Source organism: Papilio machaon, chromosome 1, assembly GCF_912999745.1.
Source record: "Papilio machaon chromosome 1, ilPapMach1.1, whole genome shotgun sequence".
NCBI classification, from domain to species: domain Eukaryota; kingdom Metazoa; phylum Arthropoda; class Insecta; order Lepidoptera; family Papilionidae; genus Papilio; species Papilio machaon.
The window spans coordinates 1,896,948-1,924,185 of NC_059986.1; the positions used below are offsets into that span (position 1 = coordinate 1,896,948).

The window sequence follows — 27,238 nt, forward strand, 5'->3', positions numbered from 1 at the left end:
AGAGAATATGTTTCTTTCGTCCATTACCCCTTCCCATCCGTTTCTTATTAGAACCTTATGTGAAGGGAAAGAAGACGAGGCAACGCGGAATCACTTCACGTCTGTCTTCTGTTTGGTCTATTCTATGGATATAAGCAAGGAAAATAAAATCAAATCAGGTTAAAGATAGTGCTTTATTCATTACAGAATCTATACAGTATTTACCAAATACAAAATGTCAACAAGAAGCAACGCATTACGACTGACAAATAAAGGTTGTGCCACACCTGCGAACTAATCAGCGACGTTATCGAGTATTTCATATCCATTATCAGTCCATACTTAACGCCTAATAATCGTTTTAAATTATTTAGTCACTGTTGCGGTAACTATTAACAAATAAATAAGGTAACTTAGAACTAAGACTACATTCACAATAAATTCGTGAGCGCGGTGCGTTTATTTAAAGATTGCTCTTCTACTTTGGCATAATTATCTTTGGTATACAGTTAACACTTTATGGATAATATGAGAATTATTGTTATTTGTTAAAAGATCAAATCATCGAAACATAAATGCTCTTAATACTCTGTTAAGATTTCAATTTGCGTTAAAATTCACATACGAACGCAACATCTTACACTTCGTCTGAACTTGCCTAGCAGGAATATTTGCGAAAAGCGCCTACGTATCGTTATCGTCAATTACGTCAAAAGTAGTATGAGATTTTTGTTGTTTGTTGACCGATAGGGGGCGATGATCAAATTTTAATATAAATTTTTTCGATGGCGATACGATGGCGATTATAGTATCGGATGAAAACGCATCACAGAACGCGATTTTAATGTGAATGAGCCTTAACAGTAGACACAGACAATCTAAGAGAGGACGATTTAAGCTTGGTATGTCTATTGGTTATTTGCGGAAGTTGCTTACAAGGTATGAATAAAAAACCACTATAGTCTATTTACATCTTTCAACTACCGTCAAATTTGTCTTAGTGTATCTTTTAAATCTATTTTTACGAAACATATTTTCTTTTAAGATTTGCAAAATAGCGTCATGAAAAAAATCTCAATTTTGTTTTGCTTAATACGGTGTTGTCTAAAGATATAGTATTACATAAATATATCTACGTCCTATTGTATTTGCCTGGGTTATACTACTTCTAAATGTAGGTATGAATTAATGAAATTGTAAACAAAATCCGCAAAATTTAGGTATCCTCGCTACACCGCGTTCCCCGCGCTATGCATTCCGTTCACGTTCAATGGAATAGTGTTGAATTCATCTTCCAAGTCTTCGGTTTTTCTGAATAAAATAAAAACTATATTAATATTAAACGTGATAAAAATCTATGCTTAGTTTAGTTTCATTTGTTTACTCTGTAATAAGACATTATGCTACTTAAAATAGTTTGTCCAAATAATCAAAAGTTTTTTTTAGTTCCACAACAATGTTTACGAAAGGGAGATACCACATGAAGAGTGGAACTTAATCGCCTTCGTGGGAAAATAATATAAAATATATATCAGTCTTACCGTTTTCTGTATTTATATATAATGAGCACGATGAATGCATTGCCAATGAACAACGCCGCTATCAACAGCGACGGGATCACGATGTCTGCACACACAGCACATAAATACATTAATATATACTCACAACAGGCACCTAGATGTAGCCATCAGCTCTGAACCGGTTCACAAGTTCACATAAACACGAACCGTTGAGTTGCGGTTCAACAACTTAATTGGCAGCACACAACTCATCGCGGTATACTATAAAGATGTGTGTCAAACCACGAGCTGCAAATAGTTCGCAGCTTGAAAAGCAAATCATAACTCGTGTAGGTACAAATTGAGCTAAACTGTGAGCCGGTTCACTGATCTGCTTCAGACATGTGAGTCGTGAGTTGATCTGCAGGTCATCAATTTTAGTAGAGTTATATCTGCCTAGATGTGTAAACTAACTCCTTGGTAAGATCTTGACACCCTTAAACATAGGAGTAATCTCGTAGGGGAGGTGACAAGACGAAATTCTTACATCTCCTTCAACTTCTACATTATTACTTCGCCTATATGCCTTTCGCATACGTGTAATCTTTACATTTCAAACGATAGTATTAAAAAATATATTACTAGGATTCTTTGTGGAATTACGCCAACATTTCCAACACGCGAATTACTCATTAATTCATTGATATGCAGAAATATCTTTCTATTTTTAATACTAAGGTTTGCTAAGTATTTAAGTTGAACTCACCGACTATCATGTTTGCCTCGTTGTGCGGCAGTTTTGTATCTTTATCTGGACCTTCCGAAACAGAATCGTTCCCGACGACCTTTATAGTCGTCTCTTCTGAAACAAAATGACATATCTTAAAAAAATATTTATATGAGTTAGATCTCTTCCGATCTCCTATCACTCTTTTCGTCGGCTAGGTCGATTATTTGCTTCAAACGGTTGAATTTTTCTAATACACATTGATTTTTAGGTAATTGAATAGTTACTGAATATAAGTAATAAACGTACATAACATAACGTTTGTTAAGTAACTAAGATATAACTGATAATAATTTATGCCAATGCTTTTCCTCGAGAGTACTCTTATCATACACGTTTGTTATTTGAGGCAATATATTACATAATATATAAACAATATTATTATATAGAAATATTATTTACATATTTATTCTACGTAAGAATTATATAAGCACATTATTTTCCCTCTCACTCCTTTGTTATATACATTACTTATATATATAATCACATATCTTTAGAAGAATTAAAACATTGACATCTTACGACCGTATAACATAAAAATTATTATGTATTCCCATAATTAGACTTATTTTACTAATACAATAATTACACTGATCTATTCCTTATTTAAAAAAATAGCATTTTTAAAAATTTCAGTTGTCTATCTTATGGTTTTTCATATATTGATTGATTATAATTATATTAAAATTTTTATTCATTTGTGTTACAATTATGCAATTATTTACGTAGAAGCCAGAGGAAATATGAATAGAAAGGAGACAGGGGAAAATTCTAAAGGAGCACCTCTCCGTGTTGAAGTAGCGCTTGCTTTACGACATAAAATTAACAGCGTCCTAAGAAGCCTTCAGAGTGTGGAACCAACTAGGTCGTAACACGATGTAGGATTTTATTCTCCAGGGAATAAAATTAATAACATAATTGAGTTACGTATTAATCAATAGAACAACTATTTGTAATTACACGACTAGTGTTGTTCATTATATGATCTATCGATAGTGAAATATATAGACACCGATGTTTACGTGGAGATTCAATATTAAATTGAATTGAAGAAAAAAAAGTATGTGAATCAAAACAAAAGTCTCTATTTATCTTTAATTTGTTTGTTTTACCGTAAAAGACGCCGTGATAAATCCTCAGGTAATCGCGAAAAACTAATCATAAAGTTTTTTTTTTATGTGAAACATCTATAGGCTCACTTGTAAACTGAATTGTTGACGTGGCGACGCTTGCCGTGGCGACGGGTCGCCACGCTGTACTAAGGTATACATATATATATATATTTATTGATGTGATTTATTTTGATAATATTATCTTTTATGCATATTACTTGTACACACACGATGTTTCACATCTGCCAGGCGTCCCATGACGGCTTACATTTTTTTTTAATAAAATAAAGTTAATATTTTTATTTTTCCCTGGGGTTTTTAATTATAATATGAACAGTAATCATTTAACTATCCTGCATTAATTAGTTAAGACGCTTTAATGGGGTTTTACCCCAGTCATAAAATAATAACGACAATGACCGAAGGTTCATTAACAGAACAATTCAGAAAGGCAACAATAAAACATGCGATGGCTTTGTTCCATATTGTATACAAGTGATTAAATAAAATATCACAACTACGTTGTAATTAAAAACGAACCGTGGTATCGCGACTGTAATCAGGGATCTTTTATAAAACGAAGCCAAGCGGGGCGACGCCAACTCCGTGCTGTACCGACACACCTATATATTACTATACTGTCGGCACGATAGAGTACAGGTCAGTAAAGAACGTCGTCAGAAACTGCGAAGTTGTTGCGACCACATTTAACAAGTTTAAGTCTCCCAACATCACAACTAGTGATAGACTCATTTGATTTTTTTTTATCATAATTCTCACAGGTGGCAAGTAATTCCATTTCTCTGGAAACTTTCATTTCTTTCTATCCAGTATCTCATACTTTCGGAATATAAATGTACGCGCACGAGCATAACATAAATCTACGTGTCTTTTAATTCATCTGAGTTCAACATGGTAGCAAACATAATTCCAAAAAACCGGTCAACCAGGAAACAACCCTACATGATTTCACCCTTTAAAAAACCGACAACACAACTAACATCGCCTGTATTTCGAATTGCTAAATATCTTGTATCAATTGACATCAATTGAACTTACCGATGACAAAATTGATATTACAGTTGTCGAATTTTCTTAGTTACAAATATAAAACTACATCACACTAAACTCAGGTATCCAAAAATTCGCAAAGTATCGATAATACAATTTTCTTAAGTGTAGGTACATCACTGGCTTATGTCGGCTTTTATTCGAAGTCTTGAATTATTACTTTCACGTTAAGTTGACGACGCGACGGTGGCGATGTCGGGATCTTTTGTGTAATTGCTTGTAAGCCGGAAATGGGCTTGAATGCGGCAGGGGTTCGAGTACACCCCGCATTAGTGCCCCCTAGATGTAATCAGATTGGCACAACTCTTATAGCCGAAATGCGTGACAGGTCCGACAAGTGAAATCTACTAGTAACATTTACATTACATAATACAATGTATTAAGGTACTAAATAGTTATCACATATAAACGAAAATAAAGTTTGTCTCCCATTTGGCCCTACATACTTTTTCTACGAAAAGCTTCTGGTATTAGAGATAGACAATTTCTAACAATTGACATAACATTTTTTCAGACCTAATAATAAATTTGTTCTAGTTTTATAATTACAATGAGTATAAGAAAGTATGTTTTGCGGCTGAACCGTTTGCCGAATTAAAAATACACACAATATAGTTATTTAAAATGGTGACTTTTTATATGCCGATATAAAAACTAAATATGATACACCTTTTCATAACTTCAAACTACAAATCATTGCCGGACATATTTACAATGAATTTATTGTTTCGTTGAATATAAAGACAATTTAATTTGACAGCGTTATACAAGAACAAAAGGCGTGCGATTTTGTGAGAGGTCTGATAAAGCAACACAATAGGACCTAAATCCTAACTGAGGTAGGCAGTGTGTTGACATTGATTGTGGAAACGTGCTTATCATGTTATAATTACGACTTTGTTACTGTTTACTACGAACATAATTACAATGTTTATAGTTATTTACAAATATAAACAAAATTAGTTGACACATTTGCTATTGTGGTAACCAAAACTTTAGATCTCAGAATTATACAATAAAATATCAGATATAACGACTAAATATTGCCATTCTCTTTGTTGTTGATGTAACAGATTCTAACTGTATTTTTACCAACTACATACATTGTCTAAAAGTGTTTTGTTACGTAGTAATTATGTTTTTACGTATGACTATGTCTTAAAATAACGCCCTCGCTATGTTTTGAAATTCGATTTGATTTTAGCCACAATATTCATACATATTTATGTAGGGTTCCGTTAACCAACATCTCTATACGTATCTATAAGGTAAAGTCGTAAAATTCCTCGGTCACCGGTAATAAAAAGAAACATAAACAAGCCAATACTTAGCTATTTTAAATATTTGCGGAAAAATAAATCTAAAACGACCCGATGTGGAATTATATAAAAGATAGAGAAATTGCGATATGTTTTTATAAAAAAAAAATTAAACAAATACGCTTACTATTTTTGCAATGGCAATAAATAAACTGATCAGTCGATCAGTGACTTTCATAGTCCGTCGGGTCTTTCCTAGAGGTGGACTCCCTCGGTCGCGAAATACTTTTTAGGATAGGATAGGATAACTTCGTGAACACTTCTAAATAGCATAAGTTCCTATTTTAATTATTTTTAATTGGAAATAAATAAAAATGTATCCTATCTGTAGTAGTACCAGTAGTAGAAATAAATTGGCGAAAAGTTAGATATCTTGTAAAGAAAATTTAAGAAAGTAATAAACTTCGTCTGGCGAAAGAACGCTTTTGGTGTAAAGCTAAATTTAAAAATAGAACGCCAACCAACTGACGCCAATTCTGTGTTTTTAATAAGACGTTTTAATGAAATGAGAATGTTACATAAATTTATTTATTTTATTACAATTAAATATTAAAATTATGTGAATAATTAATATTGTACGCTGCATTTAAAAATTATGCTTATAATATTCATTGTATATAACGTTTATGTTCCGATAACAAGCATTGTCGATTCTCATTATCTCCAAAGCGTAACAAGATAAAGAATTTTATTTGCATGTTTAGTGTTCATTATTATGTTATTCAGATTGTAACAACAAATATTAAAAAATAAATAGTTTATTTTCCATGTTACTAAATTATTATAAGGTCACTTCGGAATAAGTGTAACCAACAAAGTTAATAATTATGTTTATTAAAATACAATATTTATTTATTTTATGTGACCTTTTTCCTATTGTTATTATTAACTAAAACTAAAACGCTTACCCAAAACAACACAAATATACAAAAAAAAACACTATTAATCACTATAAAACGACTATGAAACCGAATTAGTAAATGAAATAACACTCAAATAATATATATTTTTGGTATAAACTCACTTCGTGTGTCGACACGTGGTTTCTTCGACCAAAAATGCCAGAGACGTCGTTCTAACGAAGCGAAGCTATGGCGACTGACAGCGCGAGTTATTATGCGACTAAATACAGAATACCCTTGTACTGTATTTACTGAAACGCAGTTGAACCAAAGGCCCTACACGAATTAATTCAAATAACGAATTACAACTCTATTTCAGAGGTATAAGGCTTATTTTTATTGCTTACATAGTTGTTCCCTTATAATTGTACGAAAATCGGGGAATTATGCCATCTCACTCTTTTGCTAGTAGAGATAGGGATTTAAAAAAGGATAGCTACAGTTTTGTAAGAAAGCTTGCATTTATTTAAATTGTGAATATGCTTGAAACACGAGACATTTCTAAAGTTTAAAGTTTTCCGGTATTTAATCTTTACTAAACAACCAAACTTAAAAATGTAAAATTGTGTACCAAAAAAAAGTAAAATGTATAAAATAATTTTCTAAAATTAAGTTAAATTCTAAAATTACTACGTATTATAAAAATACACATACCTATACATAATGGAATTGTCCCATTCCATCTGTTATCTTCAAAGCACCATATCATTCGCGCCCTTTGTCGCGTATCGGCGAAAACAAAGTTCACATTGCACATGTAGTGCGCAACATCTTCGTTACGGTACACGAGGTAACCATCAGATGGCGCTGGTAACGTAACACATCCCAAACCTAAAAGCATTTTTATTTTTTTGTAAAATCATAATGACATAATATCATGACACGTATTAATATAAAAATAAATACACTCCCCTAGCACATTAGGCCCCAAGGTCTTCATCTGTCACATCGCGATCCGCGAACTGACGAGAAGCGATGTTGTTTCAAAATGCCAATGTTATTTGAATGACATCTAGTAGCTAGTAGGAGAACTAGTGAAAGTTGAATACTTTCAATTTAATTCAACAGATGGCGCTGACGAATTCAACAAAAAGCAAACCACAAAAATTCACTACCACAAAATAGATGGCGCTAAAAGTTCATTTCGTAGCTACACATGTAAACACCTCGTAAAATTAAATAAGATTTTGATATTTCATCTGAGAAAGAAAAGTAATCTAAAAATTTTCATATCTTACTCTTATAATGTAATAAAACGCCTCTCTTTGGAAAGGCGCCTTGAGATTTAGCTTCTACTATGACCTCCAAGGCATCCGTCGTGGAGGTCAGCCTCAGAGGTAAATCCACCTGCTCACAAGTGGACAGCAGCGATTCGCCATTCGAGTCCACCACAGACACGAAATCTGTACATTGATCTTCGAATGGACCAATACCTGGAAAGTTGAACAATTTTAGGTGTACATTATTGTAGACGAAATTCTTGCCTTTCATGAAATTAGTGTTGTAAGATTTTTTGGTGATGAAATCTAAATTAAAATACCACTGGAATTATCTTACAAATATAAAATAAGCTTTTTATCTTTTAATGCTTCAGTATAAATAAGTCAAGCTAGCATTTGGTCACATAAATATTTTAGTACACGTAACCTATCGTACTAACTTCTTAAACTGACATCCAGTATAGAGATTTGGATGCGCTGTTCGGGATCTGCTTTGAGCCGCCACCGGCACTCATCTCCCACGTAGAAGTGCGGATACCCGGGTGTCCGGATATAACCCTCGCTGTCTGGACCCGACGCCGCCACAAACACCTCCCGGTTGCAGTAGTGTACTGCTAACGAATCTATCAACAACAGCCAACATCATTCTCAGAAGCGTAAATATACATAACTAGCGTCTACCCGCGACTCCGTCCGCGCGGAATAAAAAATAGAAAACGGGGTAAAATTATCCTATGTCCTTTTCCTGGTTCTAAACTACCTGCCCACCAATTTTCAGTCAAATCGATTCAGCCGTTCTTGAGTTATAAATAGTGTAACTAACACGACTTTCTTTTATTTAAATAGATAAGAAGATATGTAGTATATATATAATTCGAAAGGTTCTCTTCTTTCTGCTACGAGTATACTCAGAAACGCTAAATAGACGCTTAGGGAGTATTTTAGTGTATTAATTATAAGAAATGTAAGAGAACTATTTGGAAAAACACCGAACCTGAATATGGCAATTTATGTACTTTCAGACTTAAACTGTAAAACTAAAAAATCTTTTCGGGTTTTGGAATAAAAATAAGCGCCATCTACATATGTATTTTAGTTTACTTTATTTTACCTTTGCTTTATATTTTCGCATTTCATTAAAAATACCTGGTAAAAACTTTTTTATAACGAATTTAATTAATGACACGTTCTTGAAGGCTGTCAATAAATTATTTTTAAAGCCTTAAGGATTCACAGTGTGAGGTTCGTGATTCGCAGCCTCATTCAAGGATTGAAACTTAATCCGTATTGCGATTCGTAAATCATGTTCCTTCCAAAATAGTACCTATACGACCCGAACCGTACGACTTGAATAAGTAAACTAAAAATTATAAAATGAAACGATCGGAACTTTTTTCATATGTTAATGTATTGTGTAGGACAGTCAACATTAATAGAAACAAAGAATAGATACATTAAATGTGTCTTCAAACTTTAACTACGCTATAAACAAGACAAAAGCGTTTCATCCACTCACCGCATTGACGTGATTACTAAAATGTCCAAATTATTATGCACACAGAGTCAACGCACTCCTAAAACAGTCGTAAAAAAACAAAATAGTAACATAAAGGTATCATTGACATAGACATTATTGTTTCCTACAATAATGTGAAGAGTGATAGATATTTTTTTTAAACGAATGAGTCGGCTTAACCGATGTAACACCACGACCACATAGAAGCCAGGCGTTGAATGGAAGTGATGCCTCGTAGTCTCATGAGTGTACGTACCAGAGGCCTAATTCTAGTCCTATTTGACTGGGGATGTGGATTTGACGGAGGAGGGGACGTATAAGAAGGGGAAATATCTTCTTTCTGTGTCCCTTTGTCAACGCATCTGCAATTGCGGATATATATATGAAGCAACCTCTTCGATATTCCGGAAAATTCAGGTGGCTGCTTGCTCGTTTGCCACCTTATGATATAAACAAAATCCTATTTTACAGTGTCAGGTTATTGTCAGCATTCAGCAATGACGTTCAAATAACGCAGGCTCTGCGTCAAGACAAGGGTCTTCTTCTTTTAGTACTTAGTACGTCTTTAATTTAATCAACGTAACTTTTGACTTCAACTTAAATAGTACTTCAATTAAAGCTTCTAAGAATGTAACAAACATGGCTATATGCGAAAAGTAATCGATGAAGGTCAAATTAACTGTACATGAAGCCGAGCGCACTTTGTCATGGTAGATAAGGCACGGCACGGCTCAACGTGGATTATCCGATAGCGATTAAACATTAACATTTCAGATTTAGTACCAAAAAAATTTATATCGATGTATTACAATACAATCAACTGAGTTACATTTTTTCAGATTTTTCATTCAGACATTGCTATCTGAAAAAAAAAAAACTATAAACTCGATATGTTTTCATAATAATATTACTACAGAGCTAACATTTGTAATCTTTTTGTACAAATTACACATGAATACAATTTGATAGCGTTGGAGTGTGTAATGTGTACAGCGGTCAGTGGTTATGTACACACTTACACCGCAGAAACTGAAGGTAAGGCCGTCGTCTCTTATCTTACTTTTTTGCGTATCCCAATTGTTTTTATTTATTTTATTACATGACAGAGTAATTTTTCACCTATTCATTCAATTTGTTTATTAATCGATAAATATATAGTAATACTAGCTGTGGCCCGCGCGCAGTTAAAAAAAATGAAAAATAGATATTCTCAGACCTACTGAATATGCTCACAAAATTTCATGAGAATCGGTCAAGCCGTTTCGGAGGAGTACGGGAACGAAAACTGTGACACGAGAATTTTATATAGTAATATTACTTAAGTAAATAGATATAGACCCTCTAGTGTGAGCCATCGTTTTTAACTTCAATATCCGATATTAGAGATCTCATTTCAGATATCCCATTATTTCCAGCGATACAATTTGTCAGGGTCGTCCGTGTGAACTGATTGTATCAAGGATAGTAAAAAGCATTTTGTAAAAGTAAATTAAAATATAGTTTTCGAAATATCTAATATTAGACAGTTCTTCCAGTAGTAGAGCGGGACTTAGTGGGACTTAGGGGAGAAAGAAAAAAGAAAAGTGTTGATTACGTTACATCAACCTATCAATATATATATGTATCTTTTTCTTTTGTAATATTGTTGCAATCTTTTTGCACATGGTGTAAAACCAACCAACCCACATTTTTGTAGTAAATACAGTAATTTCGCATGTCAACAAAATCCAACACGTGCTTGCGTGCCTTTCAAAGTATAGTAGCACTCCATTATCAACACCCCAATTCTGAAACATTTTGGGGTAAAGCGTAACAATTTATCGGCAACGATGTAAACTAAGCTAGTTAAAACTATGTACGGCTACTTATTTATATGGTAGTTCTGTTATAAAGAGAGGTCTGGATAATTTGGTTTGACAGAATAATAGAATGCCACGTGGGAATCTGGGGTAGTTTATTTCTATCGACTGTCTTTCGATTTACAAAATTTGAAATTTAATTGAACACAGAATTTGTTTTACATTTGTGTTTGAATTTTTAGTAAAAATTTTGCATCTGTAAAAGTTCATGTTATTAAATGTTATGTATAGAAATAGCAAAAAAGAAGCTACGGCGTTATCTACTACAGTAAAATGGACTAAGTGGTTCGTTACAAAATATTTTGTTCGCTCTACAAATGGTCATTATTTATCGCTAACTACTAACTACTATGTCAAACTAAATTATATGCAAGTCAGCAATGCGCCTGGCGTTAACTAGCTAGCAATAAATCAAATGTTACATGGGTTGCACGTTGCACTGGCGTTTCACACGCGGTCTGATTATCCAAAATGTGGAATCAGCTGGCACGTGCCTTGTAAATTGCGTTTAGGATAATCCTAAAGGGATACAATAACTTTTTGCAAAAAAAAACTTTTTTTTTGATATGTTTATGGTAAAATTCGGAGACAAGTTAGTGTGAAACTATTTTAAATCAGTGTTAATATGTAAAATAATATACAATTACTTTTATTATCTTATTATGCGTACAAATAAGTAGTCGACTAAAATTATTCAATATTGAAAACTTATTCAAAGTAAAAGCACATGGCGAATAATGTAAGAAATTTCACAATTAATTGTTTAAAATTTTGTTGTATACCAGACAGCTGTTTTCCATGTACACGACAACATAAATTCCTCAAAAACACAGATTATTCCTTAACGCAGAAATAAACAGCTGATACGCTGCAAAACTACTTATTTTGCAGTAAACTGTACTGGCCCTTCACGTCATTACTGTTGAGCGTCAGATGTTTCCCCGATCCAATGCCGCTTTGACATACATCTGTCACATTTCAACGCACAAATCAATTTCACGCCCCCGTTAACATCTGCTATATAAAATAATATGGGTCCTGAATACAGCCCTGAATATAGGCCCTAAATAACAAATTTTGTTTCGGTGTACGGAAGTAGATACGCAACTTACTAAAGACGATTAATTTATTATACTATTTGCAAAACAGAAACGAATTGCGTAGTTTCCTAATACTCGTAGATTATAAGATATAGAGTGAATATATTTGTGTCTTAAAAGCTCATTATCCATAAAAAAAATCACAAACTACCTCCGTAAGAAAGGCGATAGACTGTACTTACCATCAAAGCATGCGTATTTAATAGACACCACACCAGGTGGCCATGCCACCGCTGGAGGGTAGTCTTCCTCCAGCAAGAAATTACAGTGGTTGACTCCTGTACATCTGGAACCAAAGGAAATCCATGTTAAAAAAAATTGACTAAACTTCCATGGCCCTGTCAGACAGTCCGCTAGTCCTGAGAAATTACAGACACGGATTAACAAATATAAGATTTAAAATTAAACTTTATTTATCTTTTCTTTAACATTTTATTGGTATCAATAAAACAAGGTTTATTTATTGCATACATTTACTTCGATAATAATTTATAGTTGCTAAATAATCGCTTTTTAATGGCGGAAGATTCGTGAACTTTCTGAAAATAATTCTTTAGAAATTCCGATTAAAAATACGAATTTAAAAAAATCCATGAATGACAAATATCATCAGTTTTCCAAAAGAAAAACTACATATTTTTTTATAATGCAGATAATCTAAATCAGGGATCCCTCCACAGACCCCCCCATGGTCAAATTATCTACTTTTAAGATCAATTATTGTATCTCATTCATTTATTCTCTTATTATTTATATAATACATTTTATAAAAAAAAAATTAACAAAATATATTATATAAAAAATAGTATACCACCGGCTGCGGAATCCCATTACTCAAACAACCAGTGGTGAGGGCTACAGAGACAGGAACCTCCTAACTATGCGTGCGGTTTCTAAAATAACTGCCTTTTGTATCAGGCCCTTAATCCAACTGTTTAGCGAGATCTTCTTAAGATGTTGGTCGAAGCTCTTCGCTATCAGTCCATTCACCGATACGACTATCGGAATAATGGTAGTCGATTTCATACGCCACATGGCGGTAATCTCGTGAGCCAAGTCTAAGTATTTTAGTAATTTTTCTTTTTCAGCTTTCACGAGATTCTCGTCATGTGGAATAGTGACATCGACTAACATTACACAACCCTCAGATCAATTATTGTTATTATTATTATTTTTCATTCTGACTTAAGTCAATAGAAGAAGACAGAGTGAGAATTAGCAATGATTTAAGCGACCCATTTGGGTATCCCTGATCTAAATCAAGCAGATAAATGTTTTATGCTATAAAAATACGACTGTAAAAAAACATATTTAATTCCGTACAGAGATCAAAAGATCGAAATTTATATGTACTTAAGATCAAAGCTTTAAGGCCCAGGTGTTTTACTACTTATAGATATGGGTTTATATTCAATTACATCCTGTATTACGGTGAAATGATAGCCCTTAAAAGCTAAGTATCAATCGACGACAAAGCAAACTAAGAACAGATAAAATTCGTTTAAAAATTCATAACCCATAGAACATTTTATCTATTTTTACAGTCTGATAAGAATTCAGTATAATATTACAAATTATAAATAGGTTTATTTAAAAAATTACCTAATTATTTCAAGTTTCGAAGTGCATGATGACATGAGAAAGCACTTTTGTGCAAAGCGACAAAATGTATCCAGTTGCCAAGACACTTTGGCACTGCTCTTATACAAGTTACTTAAATTTAGAAGTTAGGAATGAAGTATTTATGTTGCAAGTTAATGTTAATTGGGCATTTTTACTTAAACTGAGGTTTTATAAAAAAAATTTAGTCTGAAAGAATAAAAATAGTAATTGACATATTTATATTTACTCTGCTTAACCGCATTCTTGACAATGCAATCATCTCCTTGACCTGGTTTTCGAAGAAGCGTTGCTAAGCAACAAAGTTGGATAGGAAATTAAACTTCCACTTGCACTCTGCACTCTGACTCGAAGTCTTTATGTATATTTTCAGGGACGAAGATATAGAGCAAAGAATGTATTCAACATTTTATAAAATACCGTAATTGCAGAGTAAAACCAACTTCACGGTTTCATAGTTTCCTTGAAAGCTTGCTAATGACTAGCTTGCATGCTTCGATAAGTACAAAGATAAGCTTTAAGCTTACAGCTTTTGATTCTGCAGCTTTAAATAATTTTTTACATTCAAATATAATCCAACCTTTATTGTTAGCGGAGACCACTAGGTAGAATCTAGCTTAGCTTTTTAGTTGATTTTATTTAAGAAGCACTCTGAAAAAAAACTTTACACCACATAAATCTAACCGTATGTTTTATATTTGCAATGTAGTTAGTATCGTATAGTATAGTAACGTTTCTTCTCGCAAGTATTATTATAATTTTGTTTCTTTTTAGCAAATTCGTGCTGATTTCATGTTATTAATAATGTATGAGTTTGTATGTAACATAATGTACAATGTCTAAACAAATTACTTACGATCGGCAGTTCCGTGACCACTCGTGCGTTATTGGCATCTAGTCAATGTAACCTTTTCACTGCTACAAAGACATAAAATGATATATAAAGTTAATATAGTCAAGGTCAGATATGACGATAATTATGACGTCATAACACGTATATATTTATAAATTTCACATTTAATCTGTAGATTTAGGTTTTGAGTTTACAATAATAATGTAAATTTTATTACATTTTAATCTTACGAATCTAAATGATATCGTTTTGATTTAGGGATATAAGCCGAGGGGTTGTTATACCCTTATCCTTTACAGCTGGTTAATTCCTATCACGACTAAACCTTTTTGATACTTTATTATATTTACTATCATAATAGTCGTATCTTAAAAGACTATAAAAATAGGTAACAGCAAAAAAATTGTGTTTAACAGTTTACGAGCAAATTTATAAAGTTTTACATTGGAAATGTACCCAAAGTAATGATAAGATTTTCCTACTAAATTGTGTCTCTTTTCAAGTATCTTAAAGTGGACACTCGTGTTAATTTAAGTGACAAGGTTGAAGCTGAAGATTTCAAATTAATATTAAACCCAATGTACCTCACAATTTGCTATCCATCTAGCCCTTGAATATCCAACAATCTTTCAGCATGTTTAGTTATTTTTGATTTGAAGGAATAAGATTAAAAAGTGATTAATATACATGTATACAGTATCGTCTTCTCAAAGTAATTGAACAAAATCCTAAGCCCTATTAAGATATAGTCTGCTATGAATGCTAAAGTCTGTTGTCAATAAATTATACACTAATAGCCCACTCATGGGAACACTTCGTCAGTCATATGGTTACGTGTTACTGGCAGCGGAGGGGTTGGAAATTACAATATCACTAGATTTCATTTCTCACGCCTCATTATTAGTTCTTTAAGATAATTATCTGCTAATTAGCTTTTTTGTGACAAATTATGAGACAATTTTGCTTAAAATTATTTTTTTACAAAACAAGTGTCAAAAATAATTTATAATTACTTTTAATGGTAATTAAAAATTTGGTAAAGTTATTTAAGAGAAGTGAATAACGCCAGTGATGGAGAAATTGAAAAACAAAAGGTTAGTGATCACATAAATAAGGAAGTAAGAAGATTGTGTGACAGAGGATATACGTAAGAAGGGAGTGAATTCAGATATGACGGCTGATAGAGATGTATGGAAGAGTAGTACATATTGTGCCGACCCCCTGTCAGGCTGATGTAGACCATCTGATAGTGACATTATGGGTTTCTTTCATATATTTTCTTCTTCATACCAGATAATTGAAATATAATAGAGTTAAGAAATAAATAAAAAGTTCAGTCTTCAAAAACCTCTATTTTAATATCTCTCGATTTGACAATCACAACAAACTCTCCCATAGCAACCCACAATGACATTCAAAGACATAATAAAACTATAAACATACTAGCTCTCGCCCGCGACTTCGTCTGCGCGGAATTAAAAAAAAACTTAATATGTAGCCTGTATGTTCTTCCAGACTATGTTTTATATCTATACCAAATTTCATTAAGATCCATTAAGCCTTTCTGGAGATACCTTCAAAGAAACATTATCCATCCATTTATCCATCCATCCATCAAATTTTTTTAATTTTTTTCTGTCATAAGAACCTTCTCCTGACAATACAAAAAAAAACTGAAATCGGTCCAGACGTTCACGCGTGATGGCGTGACCAAGGGATATAGGCATTCATTTTTATATATATAGATATCAGCATATAAAACCTTTTCATAAAAGAACAATACACGTTACAATAGTTACAATGTTTTTTCGGGGAAATTCAGAGAACAAATGATTTATTTCAGTGTTGTCAACCGTCTATGTTAGTCAATTTCTGGAAATCTTCCAAACGCAACATGTCTCGTCTAGCTTCAAATGTTAGACATGTCGCGGATTCTCAAAACAATGTCTGCATAATCTTTTGTAATAGAAAACAATTTCAAAAGAAAAACATTTTTTTTTTTCAAACTAATATATGTAAAGAATCTATTTTTAAGTCCGCATCCTGACTTTAAGAAGTACATGCTAACATATTTTTAATTGCTTTAATTTTTTCAAAACCAATGGGTTGTAAAATGTTGTAAAATTTACATTTAATATGTAAAGTTCAATTTCGACATATCAAGCCTGAGCGCATAATCCCTCTACCTTAATAAATATATTTTACGACTACATAGCCTTAGGACTTTCCATAAAATGCAATATTTCCCTATTACGCCCAGTAGACTCATATTACATGAGAACAGAGGGTTTGTATACTCAAATATGAAGTTAAGTTAAAATATTATGTGTTAATTATATGTTATACTTGAATTTACTTAATTCAAACCGCAGAGACGACAAATAACATCACTTAATTGTTTTTTATTGATTCAGCTTAATTAAAAATCATTCTTTGTTTCTGTAAAACAGTATTTTAAACCTTTTTTAAACAAAGTTTTGCAATATTGTGTTATACGCATTTAAAAAAACTTGTAAATTTTACTTCCTATTTAACCACTAAGAAATCTCTTTTAAAATTTTGACCAATAAATAACATATATTGCGTCGCATTTATCAGCTTGTTGATATAAATTACGCACTGGGGACACGTGGGCTCTTGATTGCACGTGGAGGGTTACACACAAAGTGATCTCGATTCACTTCAAGCTTTAATAATATAAAACGGGTAAGCTCAAACTGAGTGTGACATTGTGCGGCCCAACTATAACGCTCTCTTCATTATGGTTAACTGGCCGTAACCAACAATCAATTCTTAAGACCAAGCCAATGATTAATAATAAGAAAACTAAATTCATGATAGTTGCAATAAATTCGTGCAAAGCAATCCACGAATACCCAGTGATATCTTAAGGGTTCTGTGCTACTGCTCTAAAGGTATGTACGATTAGACTACGACATAAATTGAGAAACTATTGTACAGTCGTTTTCATAAAAAGACACTTCGATATATACAGAGTCTAATTCTACCATAAGAAGCGAAAATTTTATTTCAAAATTTAAGTAAACTTTCTCTCAATAATATCATACAGATAGCATGCAATAAACATCTCACGCTGACTAATTTAAAGAGATGAAAGTTGACTATTTTACGGGTCATAGTAACATAGTTTCTAACACCATTTGCTACCGGAATCCTGGATTTGTTCCAACACAGTGACACCGTTTGACTGCCGTAAAGTGCCTGTCAAATGACAGAATTGAGACTTTACGACACAATGATAGATCACCTCGTCTGTAAGCGTCATGGGTTTCCACTGCCAAAACATTCGCACATAAACATATAGTTATCTCTGTCTTGATAAATAGAATGTAAAGGATGGCAATATGTTATTGCACAGATGTTTTAACAGAGTTAATGTGTGTATAGGTCGTTATAATTGAAGTACTTACTGCTAAATTACTGTTTACTACCTGTCGCCCGCAACTCCGTCCACGCGGAATTAAAAAAAAAACGTAATAAGTAGTCTTTATATTTTTCCAGACTATGTTCTACATCTATGCCAAATTCATCCAGATTCATTGAGCCGTTCCGGAGATACGTTCTAACAAAGATCCATCCATCTAAACTTTCGCATTTATGGTATTAGTAAAATATTGGTGTAAAGAAAAACCTCTCTCATCCGATATTCATTTCGTTTTGTGGTCTTATCGTCTCATCTATTCGCACCTGATTATAATTTTACCAGATACAAGTTCTTTATTAACTCAAGTTTTATCATTTTATCTACGGCAGGGTAGAAATATTCTGTAACTATAAATTCTGTTTATTTCTATACAGATCAGTTTACTAGACTGTAACCGATTCCTTCGACACGTTGACTGAACCATACATCTAGAAGTGAGACAAGGCACCTCATTATAAGTAATTGGATCTCAAGTTCCATTCACTCGTCTTAAAGAAGATAGTGTTTTAAACATAGAGTTATAGTTTAAAATAGCATATCTTTGTTACTAAATCATTTGCAAATTTTCTGTCTAAAGCTAGTTTCATACGAGGACAGAACAGTAGACTATTGAACAGTTGCAGTACTACTATTGAACAAAACAAACTATAGCAGTACTACAATATCATGTTTGCCTCACTGTGAAACTAATATAACGTAAGCATATCTATTATAAAACAATTGTTCTTGAACTTCGCTTTTATTGTTTATTTGTTTTTATAAGTCCCGCGCGTAAATCCGGCGGACTTGTAACTTTTATTTCAGTGGCAGTCTATGTTTACAGATAAAATGAACTTCCTTCTGCGAAGAACAAAGATTGCTAGTTTTAAACATCCACAAACATTTGCGTTGGCATAGCGCCAACTGTTTTTAATGTTGGAACATTTGTATGAATGAATGTAAACGGTTTTTAATATCTTTTTTTTAAATATATGTGTAACTTTTATACGATATTCTATTTATATATAAACTTGAACATCTTCTAATGCAAGTACTAGTAAAATTGCTTTAGACGTTTGACTTATATGCAAGCCTATAGCTCGCCAGTTTATGAGAAAAATTTTTGACTAAAATAATAACATGAAAAAAAAGTAAGCTAATACTTCTAATTTAAACTGTATAATAATATATTTATAGAAAGTTATGGCTTGATGTTTTCTTTAGGAAAAGATTTCAATGAGGTTCTACAGAAATGATCATTCGTTAACCACTTCCTAATTCAGTCAGCACTGCGTGTCATACCATAACAGTTAACGAACCATTGTAGTCAATTCATTGTAGCTTTGAATAATCTTAGAGGAGCTTAAAGAATCGATTTACTTCACGTTCTATTATCGATCGACCGTGGGAGATATTTTTACGCAATGAAGCGAAAAATAACGGTATCCCAGATAATTAAAATTATTCGAAAATGCTTTGAAATGAAGCGTCGTGGCTCAGGGGTTAAGCACTTGACTTGCAATCTGCAGGTCCTGGGTTTGAATCCCGCCATGTACCAATGTGTTTTTCGATTTACATATATAAATTTATCCGACGTTCTTACGTTGAAGGAAAACATCGTCATGCAACCTGCATATATCTAAGACGAAATTCAAAGATATGTTTGAAGTCAACCAACCCGCACTTGGCCAGCGTTGTTGACTGTGGCCTAGTCACCCCTAACTTGGGGAGGCTCCGAGCCCCTCAGTGGGGACGTTAAGTGAGATGATGATGATAAAAATGCTTTGCTTTATAGAGATTCGAAGTACCAAATGCCCAAGATGGGTTTCCTGACTTACCACAGTCTTAAGATTTTTAGAACTTCCGAATCTCTATTGCATAACATTGTGACCTTCAAGTTCGTTCTTTAAAAATGTGTTGCTACCTTCTTAACACAAAGGGCAGATCAATCAAATGATCGGAATAAATTAGTACTGTTTTGACAGTAGGAGTGTTTTCAAACAATACCAAAACTTACTTTCTTACTGCACCGCTTCACTGTACTCGTGTGAAAATAGGATAAGATTGAATGAATCCGTCTTTCATCTCAACTCGCTCACTAACCACGATCGCTATAAATCTTCAACAAATACTTCATTAGCCGACGTCTACTTACAGACCATTATAGGTCAACCGCCACTTGCTATCTTGTTTGATATTCAATGACTCCTTTATATTGAATGCTTCAAATGTTCCTTGAATAACCACGTAATGGATAAGATTGTCAGCCTGTCAATTGTATTGAAGTGGAAATTGTTTACTTTATATTCAGAAATATATAACATTTACATTACTTGTTTATCACAGAATGAAAATATAAAGTTGTGTTCAGGTAGACAGAGGCCAAGGCCCACTTCAGGACGCTGTTTCAATGTAATAATTTCTTTCAAAAAGTATTAGCCAACATTCAAAATTATAAAAGTAACACTCAACTATAATCAACAGTTTAAAAATACCGAAATAGTGACAACATTTCAAAGTCAATCTACCATTCGACATTGGAACTTTCAGACAGAAAGTTACGTCATTGTTGGCGCCAAAAATACACAAGTCAATACGAAGTGGAATTGATGAGAACGATCATAGTAGACGCGGGACGCGGACAAAGAAATGAGGTCTATCAGACCAAATATTAGATTCATCTATACTAATATTAAAAAGAGAAAAGATATGATTGTTTGTTCACATTAAATAAGCTCCAAAACTATAGAACCAATTTGCAAAATTCCATCAATATTGGGAAGCTCCACTGTCCCTGAATGACTTAAGCTATATCACTATATTCGTTACTAGATTTTTTTTAATTCAGCCAGGACGAATTTTCGGCAATATATTTTTATGACTAGGAAACTTACACTTCGGACGTAAAAAAAAGTAAGGATTATGATTTACAATACTCTACAACAGTGCGCAAGAGTAGCAATGCTGAAGACTTTATTGTTTTTTACGACATATAAAGTAATAACTTTTAAATTTTTTGATTCAAAATTAAATTTTTCCTACTTTTAAAATTGCTTTCTCAAAATGTTGATGTTTGGTGAAATCCCAGTGATTTTAAATGACTGTAATATAAGTATATTAACATAAAATACAACATCAATAAAAAATGCATGAATTGAGAGTTTGTTTACATTCTGATCACGTAAACATAAAATATGTATACGTAAATTATTTAAAATCAATGTAATACAAATGAATAAATGGATAGATTATACAAACATAGTACGTAAACCAAGTAAGATTGTATTTTATAATTCCAAGCTTCCGAATTAAGAAAGTTGTGTAAATTCAAGATTTGAAATTTTGCAACCACAAATTTACCGTCAGGTACATTTAATATTACATACTAGTTTTCGCCCGCGACTCCATCTGCGCGGGATTAAAAAAAAACGTAATAAGTAGCCTATGTGTTCTTTCAGACAATGTTCTACATCTGTGAAAAATTTCATCAAGACCCGTTGAGCCGTTCCTGATATTGTGAGCCATTTGTGATATTAATAATAATTGAGACGTAGTCTATCTCGATGATAGGAAGTAAAAAATAATATCAATTAACAATAAATAATGTATCACAATGTACCGCAAGTCAACAATGTTTGTAGACAATGGCACAAAAACAATTGCATCTCTAATCTTAGCGTCCCAAATATGCGATAACCCTAAACATGACGTACAAGTCAATGCATGTGTTTATTAATAAGATTTTAGGGTTGTCACCTCCACGGGACTCGAATTCTTGGAGCATATTTGACTTTAACAACGATGTCTTACTTCAGAGTGGGTAATGTGAAACAAACCACTGTATGATACTTTTTTGAAATCTACCATGTAGCGTAGAGTTGACATGTCCATGCCCATGGCTTTTTTTCCATCGTCATTCTAGTCTACGTGAATTGGAGATTGACAACCCTACAATGCTATGTTATCTCTAGAAAGCTTCGATACACAACCCTGAATGAAAGCGATCTAGTCAACTTGTTAATGATACATTGATGAGATTTCCCTTTTTAATGAACTAATAAACTACCGGTTAGCGAGAAATGAAAGTGTAACGTGTGAAATGCATCGATTGTGGTTATTTGTTTACTTTAGTGAGTCGACATATCAATGTTATAATAATAAAAAATGTAAACAAAGTTTACGTGATGATCATTTATTAATTACGGTATGGAATATAGACCTAACTATTAATTTGGAATAGAAATTCGTTTGGATAGTGAAACACATCAACGAGATAGTGATGATTGTTTGGATACTTATGAAGCGTTGGATACAGCATCCTATACGCTTATCGAAGCGAATTACATCTACAAACAAGATTGGCGCCGTTGGCTACAAAGAGGTCGAATGAACCGTTACAAGACCGGCCCTATAGGCCATAATTGGATAATTTTATGACGAACTTTGTACGCACATCGTATGTAAATTAAGCTGACCCTTTACAATTAAATAATTGGGTAATGATTGTGCATTTGTAAAATGCTAGAACACTTTCTTCATTTAAATATTTAATGATCACTGCAATGCCCAGCAGTGGGCGTTACAAGGCTGAATAGATAGATAGTTCGATATTTTGTCAATGTAAAAAATTTTAAAAATGTCTCATAAGTAACTGGGTGTTCATAAATTACTTTGAATACTCAGTAATTTTCTCGTAGCCTAATTAACAGCAAATGTACCGATAGCAATAGTCTTGCAAGCATTTTTCTCACATTCAAAGTATGTTATGAAACATTAATTGAGTACTTAATATAGATTAGAACCCGGGAAAATATTTCGATAGACCAGAACAGTTACAAACCTTACTAATACAAGCGATTGTACTTAACGTTATCTAAGATCGAAGTTAACTCACCGATAACTGAGCGGTGGACGCAGGTTGATTGACGTGGGCCTCGCTAGGGGCCGCCGTCGTCTGCCACCGTCGTGCCAGCTTGCGTAGCTCCTCGTATACGACAGCAAGTTGCACACATCACTACCGTTCACAAACTCAACCCTCATATCCACTGTATCCATTGTATCGTTCACCTCCGTCACTCTCGTATCGTTCACTTCACTCACATCGATTGAATGATTAGTGAGTTCATACACACCGTTGTGTTTAGGACTAGAGTACACATACACTCGATCTAACTCTAAATCGTTCTCTGTCTTTATAGTATAATTATCTGAAGCATTCAGATCTAGTTTATAGTCTTCTAAGGATGTGTACCAAGCTTCCAAGATCGCTATATGGCTGTCAAGTTCGCGGCAAGTCAGTCGGATCTCGCTGTCATAGCAACGTTGTTCTTCAACGATTTCTGAAAAAAAAAAACAGACAATTAAGGTACGTTAAAAAAAAAATTAAGGGAAAGACGTGTGTCAAAATTGAAAACAACGAGATAAAGATAAAGCGAGACTCCAAGGGACCGTAATATTTTTCTCGCTTTAGGTTTCTCTCTAACCCGGGGTTCTAGCTTATGAAGTTCGTTCGTCGGGATCGGACAATGACTCTCGTTTAAAGAGGTTTCTCACTTATCCAGGTTAATAATAATAATAATAATAATAATACTTTATTTAAACAAAAAAAACACTTATACATATTACATCAGTTGTTGGAGCATCCTTTTAAGTATAGAATACTTGTAGCAGGATGCTCCGTTCTTCCGTAACAATCATTTTTTTTTTTTTTACATTCGATATACCTTACAAATCAACAAAAAAGTTAAAAACAATTTGGGTAGTTAAAAAGAGTGTATACATTCAATGGAGCATTGCGGGTGATTATTATAAATGTTCGAGTATAGGGACCCGTTCACACTGGGTTCAATATGTGTTAATAAAAATAATTTTAAATTATCGTATATTTTTTTATGTGATGTGATTGCGTGTGTATGTCAGTGTGTGTGGTTGTGTAGTGTATTTCTGTAGATGTATGTCTGTGTATATGTATGCGAAGGTACGAAATATGTTTATCTTTATTTTTATTTATTTAGTATTGAAGTTCGGTTAGTAACTCTTCTACTTCTTCATATTCAAGATTGTTAAGCCAATTTGTAACTTTGTTTCTTAATTCATATGTATTTAATTTAACGATATTTAATATTTTATTAATTTTATTATATATACGTTCTGATTGCCTATTATATTGGCGAGAAGCAAAATAAGTTTTTACTGCAATTTCACATATTGCTTTTTGCCTTCGTTTACTTGTTATAATAGAATCATTAGTAACTGTTTTATGCCGTTCGGTTAACAAATAAAGAATGTACAATTTCCGTACACTCAGTAACATACTCTCTGAATAAAGCATTTTTGTGGGATATCTATACGGCTTATTGTACATAACTTTAAGTAGGGACCGTTGACTACGTTCAAGTTCTAGAAATTTAGCTTTATTACTGCCCCCCCAGATAGGGATGCAATATATCAAAACCGATTGAGCTAGAGCAAAGTATATCTGATTTAATAGTTTATATGGAGCTACATTTCTCAGAGTTTTAAAAATCCAAATAAGTTTACGCACTCTGCTAGTAGCCACTTCAATATGACTATGCCAAGATAATTTTTGATCTATCATAACCCCAAGATATTTGGTGCAACAAACTTTTTCTATAACCGGGCAACAACAATCATCTTGTTGGTTATTACAATTATGGATTTTTATATTTGAGTTTGAAGGTTGTGTACGATTGTTAATAGAGAAGCACATGTAATTTGTTTTTAACGTATTTAGTGTTAATAGATTTGTTTTTAGCCACGCTGAGACATCCCTCATACCAGCTTCTGCAGTTTTGTGTGTCTCCTCCCAAGTTTTTCCCTCAAATACTACAGCAGTGTCATCGGCATACGAAATTACATGTCCATTTTCTAATTTTAGATTGCATAAGTCGTTAATGTAAATTAAAAATAACGTCGGACCCAAGATACTTCCTTGTGGGACACCAAAGCTAATTTTATGGTCATCGCTGGTATATTTATCTACTTTTACCCTTTGCGTGCGGGCAGTTAGGTAATCTTCTAAAAGTTTTAATTGATTGCCCCTAACTCCAATTATTTCTAGCTTTCGTACTAGAGTGGAAACAGAGACGGTATCAAAAGCCTTTTTTTAAATCTAGAAAAACAGTTATACATTTTTTCTTACAATCCAGTAGATGAGTTATCCTTTTTGTTAGTTCTAAAATTGCATCCTGCGTACATTTTCCTCGCTGAAATCCATACTGGGAATTGGATAAAATTTTATATTTGTTAAGATAGTTTATAAGCCGTATATTTATTAATTTTTCTAAAATTTTGGAAACTGCAGGCAGGACAGAGATTGGTCTATAGTTACTTATTTCGTCTCTATTTCCACCCTTGTATACTGGTGTTATGATAGATATTTTAAGTAATTTGGGAAAAATTCCTTTAGCGAAGCAAAGATTCGCCAAATGGGAGATAATAGGGGAAACTACTTCTTTTGCCATCTTTAAGAATTTTGTTGGTATACTATCCCATCCCGGGGCACTGTCCGATTTTAAGGACATCAATATACTGCTGACTTCTTCAGGATCGGTATCCGTCATTACTAAAGAAGTAGGATGTCTCGAGACCGCGTTGGGCGCATTAATGTCAATAGATGATGCTCGATTACTGTTTAGAATATTATTGGCTAACTCCTGACCGATGCTAGCATAGTAATTATTGAAACGATTGACAGAAACAATAGGGTTTTGGTTCGGTTGAAGTAAGTCAGTATTTGAAGTCCTTTCGGATTTTATGTTGGCAATGTTTTTTATATTAGTCCACAACTTTTTGGGATCTTTAACCAACAAAAGTTTTCTTTGGTATTCTCGTTTTAGCTTTTTAATTAAATTATTGCAATAGTTACGGTATCTTTTATACGTTATTTTTAAAATTTCATCGTAAGGATTTGACTTTAATTTCTTTTGCATTTTGTTCCTATTTCTGATACATCGTAATATGCCAGGCGTTATCCAGGGCTGAATATTTCGTATGCTTTTAGGTTTTCGTATTGTCTTAGTGTTTTCCTGTAATGCTTCCGTCATTTTTTTCAAAAGGATTTCTGTTAATTTATTTGGGTCGTTGTAAAACATCAATTCTGACAATTTTTTCTTCGCAAGAGAGATTACAGCTTCATCTATATCAGTTAAAGTTTTTGTCGAAGAACAAGACCTTGTGTTTTTAAATTTAGATATACATAATAAAATCATTCGATGATCGGTTATAGTGGTATTTAATATAGCTATTGTAGCTGAAATCATCTTTTTATTTAGTTTTAGCATAAAGTGGTCTAAACAGCTGTTTTCTCTAGTTGCGGTAGTATGTCCCGGTAATATTCCGAGTTCGGATAGCATGTTAAGATAAATTTGTCTATTGTTGTATTCTGAATAGGATTCATTAATTTTGCTAATAAGATTTATATTTATGTCACCCGTTATAATAATGTTATGATGTTTATTTATTGTATTGAGGTGCAAGTGAAGCGATTCAATGAACCTGTCAGCATTTGATGTAGAAGGTGATCTATAAATACCTAATATGCTAAAATTATGTATATCTACTTGTAAACAGGACGCATGAGTCAATTTAATTTCTTTTATTTTAGGTCTTAGATTAGTTCTAACATACACAGTAACCCCGTCATTTTTATTTAAATGTTGTGACGTAGTAAACGAAATGTAATTCTCCAAGAGTGGAATATTTCTATTATTGCCTAATTGACATTCTGTCAAAATTAATACATCTACATCCCTTTCTATAGTCTTCAGTGTAATTTGAAGATCATCAAAATTTTTATAAATGCTCCTTATATTTTGAGTAATAACCGTAAGATCACCTTCGCGGATGTTTATCATTTTACTTAAGTCTTCTACATCGCAGTGTATTGTTGTTGTATGATTAGATTCGTCTATTTCTTGTATAGTAGTTAGTGAATTATTCATGCTCAGAAGTAAAG

General features: G+C 33.0%; 1 protein-coding gene across 2 annotated transcripts in view; it reads right to left on the reverse strand.

The window, feature by feature from the left end:
- Positions 1–366: 366 nt before the first annotated feature.
- LOC106714286 overlaps positions 367–27,238 on the reverse strand; it is a 53,927-nt gene continuing 27,055 nt past the window's right edge. The window contains exons 4-11 of one of the 2 annotated variants that reach the window (XM_045677832.1): positions 23,156–23,600; positions 12,547–12,650; positions 8,330–8,512; positions 7,908–8,102; positions 7,324–7,500; positions 2,245–2,337; positions 1,521–1,605; positions 367–1,290 (exon numbers count right to left, since the gene is read on the reverse strand). In XM_045677832.1, coding sequence (XP_045533788.1) covers positions 1,209–1,290; positions 1,521–1,605; positions 2,245–2,337; positions 7,324–7,500; positions 7,908–8,102; positions 8,330–8,512; positions 12,547–12,650; positions 23,156–23,600 — 1,364 coding nt within the window. In that variant the 3' untranslated portion in view covers positions 367–1,208. Of the gene's footprint in view, positions 1,291–1,520; positions 1,606–2,244; positions 2,341–7,323; positions 7,501–7,907; positions 8,103–8,329; positions 8,513–12,546; positions 12,651–23,155; positions 23,601–27,238 lie in introns of both variants that reach the window. The other variant, XM_014507289.2, reaches the window with a different exon arrangement.